General features: G+C 53.3%; 1 protein-coding gene across 11 annotated transcripts in view; it reads left to right on the forward strand.

Moving 5' to 3' along the window:
* Positions 1-12,007, forward strand: part of Dgkq (diacylglycerol kinase, theta) — a 13,972-nt gene continuing 1,965 nt past the window's right edge. The window contains exons 1-22 of one of the 11 annotated variants that reach the window (XR_015636470.1): positions 1-350; positions 2,721-2,800; positions 4,459-4,558; positions 4,850-4,935; positions 5,009-5,134; positions 5,436-5,589; positions 5,665-5,739; positions 5,824-5,924; positions 6,121-6,350; positions 6,432-6,522; positions 6,655-6,709; positions 6,902-6,963; positions 7,270-7,420; positions 7,824-7,862; positions 8,528-8,643; positions 10,095-10,246; positions 10,476-10,605; positions 10,715-10,893; positions 11,152-11,252; positions 11,342-11,488; positions 11,586-11,697; positions 11,777-11,929. Coding sequence is in view for 4 of the 11 variants with exons in the window: in NM_001198804.1 (NP_001185733.1) it covers positions 98-350; positions 2,721-2,800; positions 4,459-4,558; positions 4,850-4,935; positions 5,009-5,134; positions 5,436-5,589; positions 5,665-5,739; positions 5,824-5,924; positions 6,121-6,350; positions 6,432-6,522; positions 6,655-6,709; positions 6,902-6,963; positions 7,270-7,420; positions 7,824-7,862; positions 8,528-8,643; positions 10,095-10,246; positions 10,457-10,605; positions 10,715-10,893; positions 11,152-11,252; positions 11,342-11,488; positions 11,586-11,697; positions 11,777-11,929 (2,712 nt within the window). In the remaining 7 variants the exon portion in view is untranslated. 11 annotated transcript variants of the gene reach the window in all.

Here is a 12,007-nt window from a genome sequence, read left to right on the forward strand (position 1 = left end):
GCAGTCGGAAGCCGGGAGCAGGCACAGCCTAAGGCCCTCGTTACACCGCGGACCTGGCTTTAGCGTGCACCTGGAGTTGGGGCGCTCGGGTTGTGAGATGGCGACGGCAGCCGAGTCCGGGGCCCGGACCTGGCCGGGCAGTGGTTCCCCACGTCTCGGCAGCCCGGCCGGCAGCCCTGTGCTGGGCATCTCGGGCCGCGCACGCCCGGGGTCAGGGCCGGAGCGGACTGGCAGAGCTATCGGCTCCGTAGCACCCGGCCACAGCTTTCGCAAGGTGACACTCACCAAGCCTACCTTCTGCCACCTCTGCTCGGACTTCATCTGGGGATTGGCCGGCTTCCTGTGCGATGGTGAGAGTCCACCCCGCGTCCTAAGGCCGCTCCCAGGAGCTGGTGCCCTCCTTCCCGGAACACTGCCCTGACCCTTGAGCCCTGCCCCTCTTGGCAGTGGGTGGGCTCAGAGACAGCCTCTTGTTTGAGTAGGACCTTCCTATGGAGGTGACACCTGCTTTTAAGGGCAGGAAGGAGGGGTGCCCTGGGTCTGGCCTCTCTTGACTTGGAATCTCAGGATTTCCTACTGGGAGGTGGAGACAGAGTCGTGTAATGCAATGCTGTTGTTGGAATCCAACGGAGCTCCAAGAAGCAAGGTGTGCGTTGAGGCAGTGGTTGGGCCTAGGCATAGAGATACGAAGGTAGGACTGAGACTTGAGACAATGGGGCTCTCTCTGCTGTTTCCATGTCTGGCTTCCTAAGCGACTGGGACAGCAGGAGTGACTGGCCGTGGGTCCTGGTCATTCTTGTCCCGAGCGCATGCACAGAGAGACTTAATGCTGCTTTGCTCAGGCTCAACTGCTTGGAAAGCCAGGCCCAGCCCTCTTTACAGTTGTGGCATGTCCCAACACAGCTCCCACCCAGCCGCCGAGCCGGCTAGACAGGGCAGAGGATGGCACCTCTTCCTCAGCTCTCCGGGTAATTCTATGGTTGGCCCTCTTTTCATTCTTACTCTTGTGAAGAGGCAGCCCTGAGACACAAATCTGTGAGGGACATCTGGGCCTTTGACAGTGTGTCCTGACCAAGGTCTGAAAGTGGGAGCAGCATCTGTCCTATTCAGGGAACAGTCTTGTGCTCTGGGCAGGATCACTAAGGTCATACATAGCTCCTCACATAGGAGTGTCTTCTGTTAGTGGGGATGGCAAGGTTGTCATAGCACCTCCTAGTAGTGACATAGGTCACCTGGTTTTCTCTGTCAGATCAGAAATACTACACTGTCCTACCTGCCCACTTACAGTATCAAAGTCCCACCAAGATGGGGGCTGTGATGTGTACACTGACTTAGCTACATGTCTGAAACTATACCCCAGGACCCTACAAAGGTGGCATAGGCAGGTTTTCAGGTAGAAGGGTGGTCCTCTACCTCACTTTATGGGTAAAAGTCATAGCAGGCATAGCTTCAAGTCTAAGTCTAATCTCTGAACGTAAAGGTAGTGGAGGTGGACCTACAGATCGGAGGCTAGACCCTACAGGTCAGAGGCTAGACCTAGGATCTCTGCAGAACTGAGAGATAATGAATGTAGGACTCGAATCTAGGTATCCCTCACAGGTGTGACCCCTGTCTGTGCCTAGGTCTGTGGAGTCAGGAAACCTAAGCAAAATCTTCACGTATAGCAGCCAGCAGCCGGAGAGTCTGTTACTCAGAAGAGGGTACAGAGCCTCTTCTAAGCAGCGTTGCTGTAGACATCCTCACGAGGGTATGAGCAGAGTCCTTCCACCTGCAGGAACACACAAGGTCTCAGCCCACAGAGGGGGCAGCTGGCAAGGCCTTCTAAGGGGGAGCAAATGGGGCGCCTGGAAAGATTCCTGTTAGGTCATTACTTTCTCCTCTGCTTTTCTCACCAGCCCTAGCTAGCTAGCCTCCTTCAAGTAGAACATTTCATGGAAAACTTTGGTCTCTTTCTAGGAATGAGGTGTCTGGGGTCTCAGCAGGAGGGAAGCAGCAGCTGGGGCCCTCTGGATAGGCCCTGGCTTCCCAGGCTGCCTTACTGGCCATGTGCCTTCATTACTACAGCCTCTCCCCAGTATCCCACCTGTGTAGCCAGCCCAGGCCCTTCACTCCCTCATCCTGCCCTGGCTCTGACAGGTTACAATCCCCTCTTGTGCATCTCCAAGTTTGTTTCGCTGCTGAAGCTCTATTGTGCTGAGGTCTGGAAACAAGCCCCTCACCCCCACCCCCAACCAGGTGTGTTTTGTATTTCCTAAGCCCCTCCCACAGCTGTTTATGTGCACCTTGTCTTGGGGAACTCAGCTCTCTGCTCCTCTGTTGGCCTCAGAGACAAGGGAGCTGAGTCAGTGTGAGGGCATTGGGCCACTCCCAAGACAGCAGGACACACTCATCTCCCACCATGGTCCTACTGTGGCATCCGGCTCTTGAGGCTAGTGGACATTGGGCTCTTGAGGATGGTGTGACTACCTTGGATCACAGGAGTGACATCTGCCACTAAGTGGCACAGGGATAAGTACCATGTTGACTGGCTGAGCTCAGAAACAACTCCCAATCAGCTCGGGCTGAGTGACTTGTTTATGCTGGACTTTTAGCCCTGTGATCGATTTCCGATTCCCTATGGTCTGCTGGCAAAGGCTGAGTCCTGGGATTTCTCACCTCCTGGGGCACACACTGGGCTGTTTAGCAAAGTGGGCTGACTGACACAGCTCTTTTCCTTGTAGTCTGCAACTTCATGTCCCATGAGAAGTGCCTAAAGCAGGTGAAGACCCCGTGCACAAGCATTGCGCCAAGCCTCGTCCGGGTGAGTGTGGGGGCAGTCCGCGTGGCTTTCCTGGGTTAAGTGCTGAGCCCTAGCTGTCTTTTGTATTATTCAGTTTAGCCACATCATAGTTAGGGAGCAAAGGGCAGAGTTTGATTGTCCTGCTCACAATCAAAAAGGAAGGAGTGGTTTATGAGCCAAGCACCTTGAGTGGATTTCTAGGTAACTATACACCGAGAAAAGTCAGTGTCCAAGGTCACATTCTTGTCTGTGGAACTCTGAGGAAACCAGAGGAATGCAGATCAGAGGTTCAAGGTTAGGAAGTGGATGTGGCTGCAAAGGGACCAAACAAGGAGTACTTTGCTTGGACTGCATGCTCTGGCTATGACACTGACTAGTTCTGTAAGTCATTAACACTGGAAAATAGGTAGAGAGCACAGGGGAATCTCTGGATTGTCTCTGACAAGTGCACGTAAACCTTTAGAGGTTGTAACCTAACAGGCACATGGGAAAAGCCTTAGAGCCTTGGAGTTGGTGTATGTTTTGGCCATTGACCTTCCTCCACAGAGTGCTTGTCAATGAGGCTCCTCCCAGCAGGTACAGAGACTTCCTTTCTGTGAGTAACGATGGTGGTGAGAGCAGCATAGCTAGCCGCGGTTCAAACAGGTGAGCATGGTGGCCTCACTTCCATCAGCTGCATTTACAAAGCCAGTTTACTGGCAGCTCGGCCGCTCTGAACTTTTACTATACATGTCTGCACTAGGAGGTGGGTCCTGCCTCCCAGCTGAGGAGGAGAGGAGACAAGTAAATGGGGTGAGGGGGGGATAAGCCACCACAGCAAGCAGAAGCTGACGAGTGCTCTGAATGAACACTGTCAGATCTCCCTTAACGTTGCTGCTTGGTGTATACTTGATTACTATGTGTGAACACCAAGGGATCCAAGAATGCTGGCTGCTGTCTCAGGATGCTGTGCTTGCCAGAGTGTTGTCTTTGCGAAGCAACATCTTGAGGCTGTATCTTTTTAAAACAATCTCAAAGCTGTCTTATGTACACTTGTGATTAAAAGAAGTGCTAGTGTGATTTCAAATACGCTCAGAGGAAATACTTAAAAAGAAGATAGAAATCATCTTCCGTTCTGACATACAGACCCCCCTTCTAGTGTGCAGTTTTTCTCCTCTGCTTATTGAATGTGCTTTAAGTCTTGGGCTAAGGACCAGTCAAGTTAAGACCTGATCCTTACAATCTATTTTCGTTGGAAGGTAATTTGCTCTCACATGTTCACAGTGACGTCTCCAAGAGGGTGAATATAAGGGGGTGTTGAAAGCTCTTAATCTAATAAGACAGGGGCCCGGTAATCTTGCTGACCTGTGGAGCAGCAAGGAATGGGTATCAGGTGGACTTCTTTTGCCTGTGCTTAGAATACTGCAGATGTGAACTTAGAGAGCTTTTTCTCTGCTCACCTGTCCCACAATCATTCAGGCTAGCCCTAGCCCTAGTCCAGGTCTCATGGTAGTGCAGCCGGATTGAGGTAGGCACTCTCAAGTAGGATCTGAGTTGCAGATTTGTGAAGGTGAAGGAGGAGGAATGATTCTCTCTGTCCAAGCAGTTACCAACAGGTAATGTTAGGCCAGTTCACAGAGCTACCAGTGATAAGGGTGCAAGACCCAGCAGCTTAAGTCAGGATTTCTCTGTCCCTATAGGTCCCTGTAGCCCACTGCTTTGGTTCCCTTGGTCTCTACAAGCGCAAGTTCTGTGTGGTGTGCCGCAAGAGCCTGGAGGTACCTGCGTTCCGCTGTGAAGGTACCATTGGGCCCTTGGCCCCCTTGGAATTGAGCTCCTCTCTCAAGGGGCTGGTCTCTGCTACCCCAGGTAGCCCAGCCCTCCTCTACCTGTGGTTGTCAAGGGCACGAGTGGTAGGCTCAAGCTGACTTTGGGGGTGCCAACAGTATGAGCCTACCAGGCAGGAAGCAATCAGGCTAAAAGAAGCTGGTTCAGGATGGCAGGGGTTGAGGTTGGAGCCAGCCCAAGCTAAGAGGTCAGTGTGGAGGGCAGGGGTGTGGCAAGAGGCCCCTAACCTTGCCCGCCCCCCAGTGTGTGAGCTGCACGTTCACCCCGACTGTGTGCCCTTCGCCTGCAGCGACTGTCGTCAGTGTCACCAGGATGGACAGCACGATTATGTGAGTGTACCAGCGCTGGGGTAGGTTTGGTAGGGGTAGGCTGGCTGAGCTTCTGACTGCCCACCATCCCCAGGACACGTATCACCACCACTGGAGGGAGGGGAATCTGCCTTCTGGTGCTCGATGTGAGGTCTGTAGGAAGACTTGTGGCTCCTCGGATGTGCTGGCTGGTGTACGCTGCGAGTGGTGTGGTGTACAGGTGGGCATGGGAATGGAACGAATGGGGCCCTGAGCGTGGGACAAAGGAGAGGAATGAAATGAGTGGGGCCCTGAGTGTGGGAGAGTTAAAGCCATCAGGTAGGGGTGGGTTCTGTGATGGGGTATGTGGTGAGAGAAGGGGAAAGTTCCCCTTTTTCAAGATGTCTACATCCTACTGTTTTCTGGGCTATGGAGTAGCAACTCTGGCTTCATGCGCCATCTAAGTGGTTGCTTAGCCTAGTAGATATGGAATTAGCCAGCTTTCTGCCCAGGGTACCAGACTTATACCTTTGTCCTCTCAGGCTCACTCCGTGTGCTCCACAGCACTCACCCCTGAGTGTACATTTGGACGTCTACGCTCCATGGTACTGCCTCCTTCGTGTGTGCGCCTGTTGTCCCGAAACTTCAGCAAGATGCACTGCTTCCGAATCCCCGAGACCATGGTCCTGGAGCTCGGTGAGATAGAGGTGGGACTCAGGTATACCCTGGCTGGGCCAGGCACTGAGTATAAGGGCTTCGTCTGTCCCGTAGGTGATGGGGATGATGGCCTAGATGGGAGTGCTGCAGTCGGCACAGGCAGAGAGGTATCGGCAGCTACAGAATCTAGTAAGTGTCCCACTTAGCTGTCACTCTGTCCCACCTGGTTCTAGACCCCCCCCTGAGATTCTCAACGGCTCCCCTCTTGCCTAGCCAAACAGACCCTGAAGATCTTTGATGGCAACGACTCCATGAGGAAAAATCAGTTTCGCCTGGTTACAGTTTCCCGCCTAGCTCGGAATGAGGAAGTGATGGTAAGAGTTAACCTATACACAGAGGTACAGTGCGTACTACCATAACTGGAGCCCTCTGCTTGCCCTCCTTCATATCTGCCCCCTTCCTCAGCTGGCTTCCCTATCTACCTGCCTCCTTTACCTGTTCTCTTAGCCTAGCTCTCCATACCAAGTCCCCTGTTCACCTGGCCCTCCATCATGGCTCTACCCTCTACAGGAGGCAGCACTCCGGGCCTACTATATCAACGAGGACCCTAAGGACTTCCAGCTGCAGGCACTGCCCCTAACGTTACTGTCTGGCAATGCCCAGGCTCTGGGGAAGGCCGGGACCACTGAGGAGGAGACAAGTAAAGACTCCGGGCCCGGGGATTCCGTGCCTGAGGCCTGGGTCATCAGGTCTCTGCCTCGTACCCAAGAGATCCTGAAGATCTACCCTGACTGGCTCAAGTAAGACTCAAAGCACAGGATCTGTTGCGGGAAGGGTAGCATGAGTACCTAGAACCTGGACTCTGAGCCTCTTCCCCACAGGGTAGGTGTGGCCTACGTGTCCATCCGTGTGAACTCCCAGAGTACAGCACGGTCTGTGGTTCAAGAGGTTCTCCCACTGTTTGGACGACAGGTATGTATACTGGCCATTCCCACCCACTTTGGGGTCACCCAGTCAATGGGCCAGGCTACTATCCCTCTGCATGTCCTGTGGATATGAGGGAAGGTTCTGTCCTAGGCTTGATATGTCACCCATGCTGTATAGGTTGAGGATCAGGAGAGATTCCAGCTGATTGAGGTGCTTATGAGCAGCAGACAAGGTAAGTGGACTGCATTTCTCAGGTCCTTTTGTGTAGTAGGCTAGGGCCTACCAGGACACTGGGGCTAGATCAGGCCCTTCTGAGTGGCCCCACCAGATTCACCTGCATCCTCACATGCCCCAGAGACTTAGAGCAGCTGTCTGTGGAAGGGAGGATCCTAGTGCCCACATGCTGTGTCCCTCAATCCTACAGTCCAACGGACGGTGCTGGTGGATGAAGAACCTCTGCTAGATCGACTCCGGGACATCCGACAGGTCAGTGGATGTAGACAATACTCCCGAGGGAACTGCCAGACCCTAGCCATGTAAAAGAACAGCATCAAGGCTGTCCACTCACCTGCCGTCGCCCAGGCGGGCATCTCTTCTCAGACACCGTATCTTCCCCAACCAGCAGCTGATGTCCTGGCTGGCAGCACCTTCTGTAACATTTCACCCGTCTCTAGCTGGGAGGCCTTGAGTCTCAAGAGTATCCAAGTTAGTTCCCTGAAGAGCTAAGTGGGGATTTGGAGGAGCGTTGCTGGCACTGCTGCCCAGCATTCCCCATTCCTGTTCTTTCCGCAGACATCTGTGCGCCAGGCGAGCCAGACGCGGTTCTATGTGGCCGAGGCCAGGGCCGTGACCCCACATGTCTCCCTGTTTGTGGGTGGCCTGCCACCTGGCTTGTCCCCTCAGGATTACAGCAACCTGCTGCATGAGGCCATGGCCACCAAAGGTGTGACCTTGGGTTATCCAGGGTTCTGGCTGGGAAAGGGTCCTGACTGGGCAGTGGGACTATGGTACCAAGCCTAATTTCTTTTGCTTCCTCATGCACTATCTGAAGCCCAAACTCAGTTTCCACTCCAGGACAGCTGATATGGCCTTCATTGTGGGGCTTCTGTTTCCTAAACTATTTAGTCTATGCTTCTGGGGAAATCCTTGTACATTCAGGAGTCAGGGGCCTTGTTTAGGAACAGGGTATAGACAATTCCCAGGACACTGACCCAGACAGATGGGACAGGGTTGCTTGGGTGGACTGCACTTTGGATGTAGATGTCCTTAGGAGGGAGGCTGACCCCAGATTGGGAGGTCGGGTCTGGGCCTCAGGATGCTACTCTGACTGCAACCTGTCTATGCAGCTGCTGTGGTGTCTGTGAGTCACGTCTACTCCTTACAAGGTGAGCTGATACCTGGTGGATGTTCCTAGGGTCAGATAGAAGAGCCTGCTCTTTACTTCCTTCCCTAGATCCATGCGCCTGGAATCATCCCTTAGTTTTGTTTCTTGGTTCACATCAGTTGCTTTTGTTACAATGTAGCTGAGATTAGCTATTTTCCCCAATCTTTGTCCTTTCTGTGGGTCTACATCTTTTACTGGGAAGGATGGTTTCAGATGTATTGTCAGCCTTTTTGGCATGTGAACCCAGGACACTCAGAGACCATGCAGTGCTCATGGTACTGGATTTGAATGTGAATATGATTGGTCAGGGAGACTAGCCTTATTACCCACTGCTAGATCCTGAGTTGAGCCTGCCTTCTGAAGGAATACTTTGCCGGATGGGTAGCTAGCCCCTTACCGTGGATGCCACCTGTAGTCAGCTGACATGAGCTGGCTGTGGTCAGCGCTGAGGTTCTGCCTAGGTGCCTGGTTGTCATATAACACAGGAGAGGTTTTGTGGCTGTGACATCTTGGGGGTGGACTTCTTAGGATAGACCCTGCCCTGAATACCTTTTGGGTAGGGCGGACAAGATGCACCTTTCTCTGGGTACCTTGGGACAGGATACACAGGACACCTTGTGGGCAGGTGTAGGATATCTACCTTGAGCTTTGGCCCACCTGTGGCAGGTGCGGTAGTTCTGGATGTCACCTGCTTCGCGGAGGCTGAGCGGCTATACATGCTGGCCAGGGACACAGCAGTGCATGGCCGGCCACTGACTGCACTAGTGCTTCCAGATGTGCTGGTGAGTAGTCAGGACCCTGAGGCCAGCTTAATGCCCCAGGACCATGTCCACATTGCCAGATGGCTGATATGTGCCACCTCGGCCTTCCTTACAACAGCCCCAAAAGGACAAGGCTGACCAATTTACATCCTAGTCAGAGAGGCAGAACTTGTCCATGGTTCTGACATGATGATTGGGACCAAGGCTGATTTCACATTATGAACCATGAATTTCTAACCTTATGGGATCACCACAAGACACAACTCCACCACTTAAGGCCATAGTGTGTTGTGACCATGTACTAACATACTGCCAGGCCCTGTTCTCTGAAGTATGATCCTGGCCCCAACCTTCACACAGGTAACCATGTACCTAGGGTTATTTCTGGCCAGTAGGTGGAGCTCCCTGACTTCAGATACCACTCTTAGAACCTGGCAATGTCTGGGAAGAGGTGCACAGAGGGCTGCAGAGGACAGAGAATTTCATATGAGGATTGCCAGAAGGATTTATGCCTGGGTTCCACAAAGTCCCCACAGGTATCCAAGGCATGCTTGTACCCTGAACCCTGATCTCGACTTCAGGCTCCAGTTTAGGAGGAACAGAATTCAAGTGAAATGAGTCTGGATTGGGCAGTGTCTTTGGGTCCCTCCTGCCCCTACCTCCTGGTCCTGCCCTGGAAGTAGCCGTCCTCAATGCCTGAGGACATAGGCCTGGGCTCCCTGTGTGTTTAACCATGCATTGCCCTCTGTGGCAGAGTTAGGCATGAAGCCGTTGTTACTGCCTACCTTGGGGCAAATGAGTGTTAAGTACAGGCAGCTCTGCCTGTCCAATGGGTACCCCATCCCAAGTATGTCCTCACTGCAGTGCAGACCCTGGGCTGCTGTTCACCCTGTATCTATGCCTGACTTGTGTGTCTCCTGTTATTCAACACCACTGTAGAGATTTGAACCAGCCCACTGTGCCTAGACTCCTAGGGACTGTCTCTTGGCATTATGAATGGGGAGACTGACTTTATTCCCATAACCAGTAGTATGTGGTTACCTCTGTAAACTGAGTCCTCGACTGCCATGTGGCAGGTGGGATCTGGAAGCTGTTGACCTCTAAAGGGTGTATTGGCAGCTTTGCAAAAGCCAGGCCTTACTCCAGCTGGCTTGTGGTACCTGGTAGGATCTATGGCCTTCCATCATGGGCCTGTGGCTTCATAGCTGAGAGTATAGGAATGGTCCCTTGACATATGTCACAGTGGATATGGCCCTGACATCTGTGCTTGAGCTCCAAGCAGCCACAGTGGTATTCTTATGAGAAAGGATATCCTGAGGGGACAGTAATGAGGTGGAGATAAGTATGTGGACTGCTTAGCCTTAGAGGGACTGGCTATGGCTATGGCTTAGCAGGCTTGGAATCTGAGGCTGGACACTGTTTACCAGTTCCAATGTGGGACCTTTGATATAATTCAGTCCTCTACCTCTCAGCACACGAAGCTGCCTCCTGACTGCTGCCCTCTCCTCGTGTTTGTGAACCCCAAGAGTGGGGGCCTCAAGGGACGAGAACTGCTCTGCAGTTTCCGGAAGCTGCTGAATCCACACCAGGTCTTTGAGCTCACCAACGGGGGCCCTCTTCCTGGGTGAGTCCAGAGTTTTTCTGGCACATGGAAAGAACACCTCCACCTGTCTCTAGCTAGTAGGAATTCTAAGTGGACTGCTGGAATCAGTAAGTCCTCTATGGCCAGCGATGGAACATCTAAAAAGGAAAGGGCTGCCCAGGGCAAGAATGAATATGCAGATTCTGACCTGGGCAGCCAGGAGGTAGTGGCAGAATACTGTCTCCCACACAGGTTCCACCTTTTCTCCCAGGTGCCCTGCTTTCGGGTACTGGTCTGTGGTGGAGATGGCACCGTGGGCTGGGTGCTCGCTGCCCTGGAGGAGACAAGGCGCCATCTGGCCTGCCCAGAGCCATCTGTGGCCATCCTACCCCTGGGTACAGGTGGGCTTAGCCATCGATTTGAGGGATGGGCCTCAGGGCTGACCCTACTGTGGGTCTTGCTAGAGACTTATAGTGGTTTGTGGATTATGCTTTCTCTCCTGTTTCCCAGGGAATGACCTTGGCCGGGTCCTCCGTTGGGGAGCAGGCTATAGTGGTGAGGACCCATTTTCTGTGCTGGTGTCTGTGGATGAGGCTGATGCTGTGCTCATGGATCGATGGACAATCCTGCTGGACGCTCATGAAATTGATAGTACAGAGAACAATGTGGTAGAAACAGAGCCCCCCAAGGTACCAGTGTAGCACCTACTAGAACCGTATATTTGGCTCCCCCTTTGCTGATGTGCAGTTTTCCTCCCAGTTACCCCTAAGGCAGAGCAGGAACTTGTTGATTGAAGCATGTGGGGTTGTGCCTTCCGTGGCCATGCTGTGGCATTTAAGCAGAGAGGTTCCTAGAAAAGGCATTGGCGACCATAGATAGAGATGTCTGGGACAATTTTGGACACTCAGGGGTGGCTGGCTAGCATCCTGGTTATGCCCTGTCTCCAGATTGTTCAGATGAATAACTACTGTGGCATTGGCATTGATGCGGAGCTCAGCCTAGACTTCCACCAGGCACGTGAAGAGGAGCCTGGCAAATTCACAAGCAGGTACCGGTAGGGTAGGGCTGGGGGACCAGGTCACTTTCAGCAGCCAGCAGCTTTTCCCTGGTAATTTGGAATGCCTATCTGCGTGGCAGGTTCCACAACAAGGGCGTGTATGTGCGGGTTGGGCTGCAGAAGATCAGCCACTCTCGAAGCCTGCACAAGGAGATCCGTCTGCAGGTGGAGCAGCAGGAAGTGGAGCTGCCCAGCATTGAGGGTCTTATCTTCATTAACATCCCCAGGTGCCAGGGTGGGGTCCTGAAACTCTGCAGTTTGGGCCGGGTGCTAGGTCTGTGTCTGATCTGTACCTAACTTTGTGTTTTCATCTTTTGGGGGCAGCTGGGGCTCAGGGGCTGACCTGTGGGGCTCTGACAGTGACTCAAGGTTTGAGAAGCCACGCATAGACGACGGGCTGTTGGAGGTGGTGGGTGTGACAGGTGTCGTGCACATGGTGAGCAATGGCAGGCTGGTGGGTAGGCCCCGTGGTACACCTTGGTCCCACTAGCCAGCTCTGCTTTTGTCTTACCCAGGGCCAGGTACAAGGTGGGCTGCGCTCTGGAATCCGAATCGCCCAGGGCTCCTACTTCCGTGTCACACTCCTCAAGGCTACTCCAGTGCAGGTGGACGGTGAGCCCTGGATTCAGGCCCCAGGTCACATGATCATCTCTGCTACTGCACCTAAGGTATATTGGCAAGGCTGAGAGCAGAGGCAAAATGGACCAGGTCAGGGTCAGGCAGGCTGATGCTATACAGTAGCTAAG

Source organism: Rattus norvegicus, chromosome 14 (genome assembly GCF_021556685.1).
Source record: "Rattus norvegicus strain SHRSP/BbbUtx chromosome 14, alternate assembly SHRSP_T2T, whole genome shotgun sequence".
Lineage (NCBI taxonomy): Eukaryota > Metazoa > Chordata > Mammalia > Rodentia > Muridae > Rattus > Rattus norvegicus.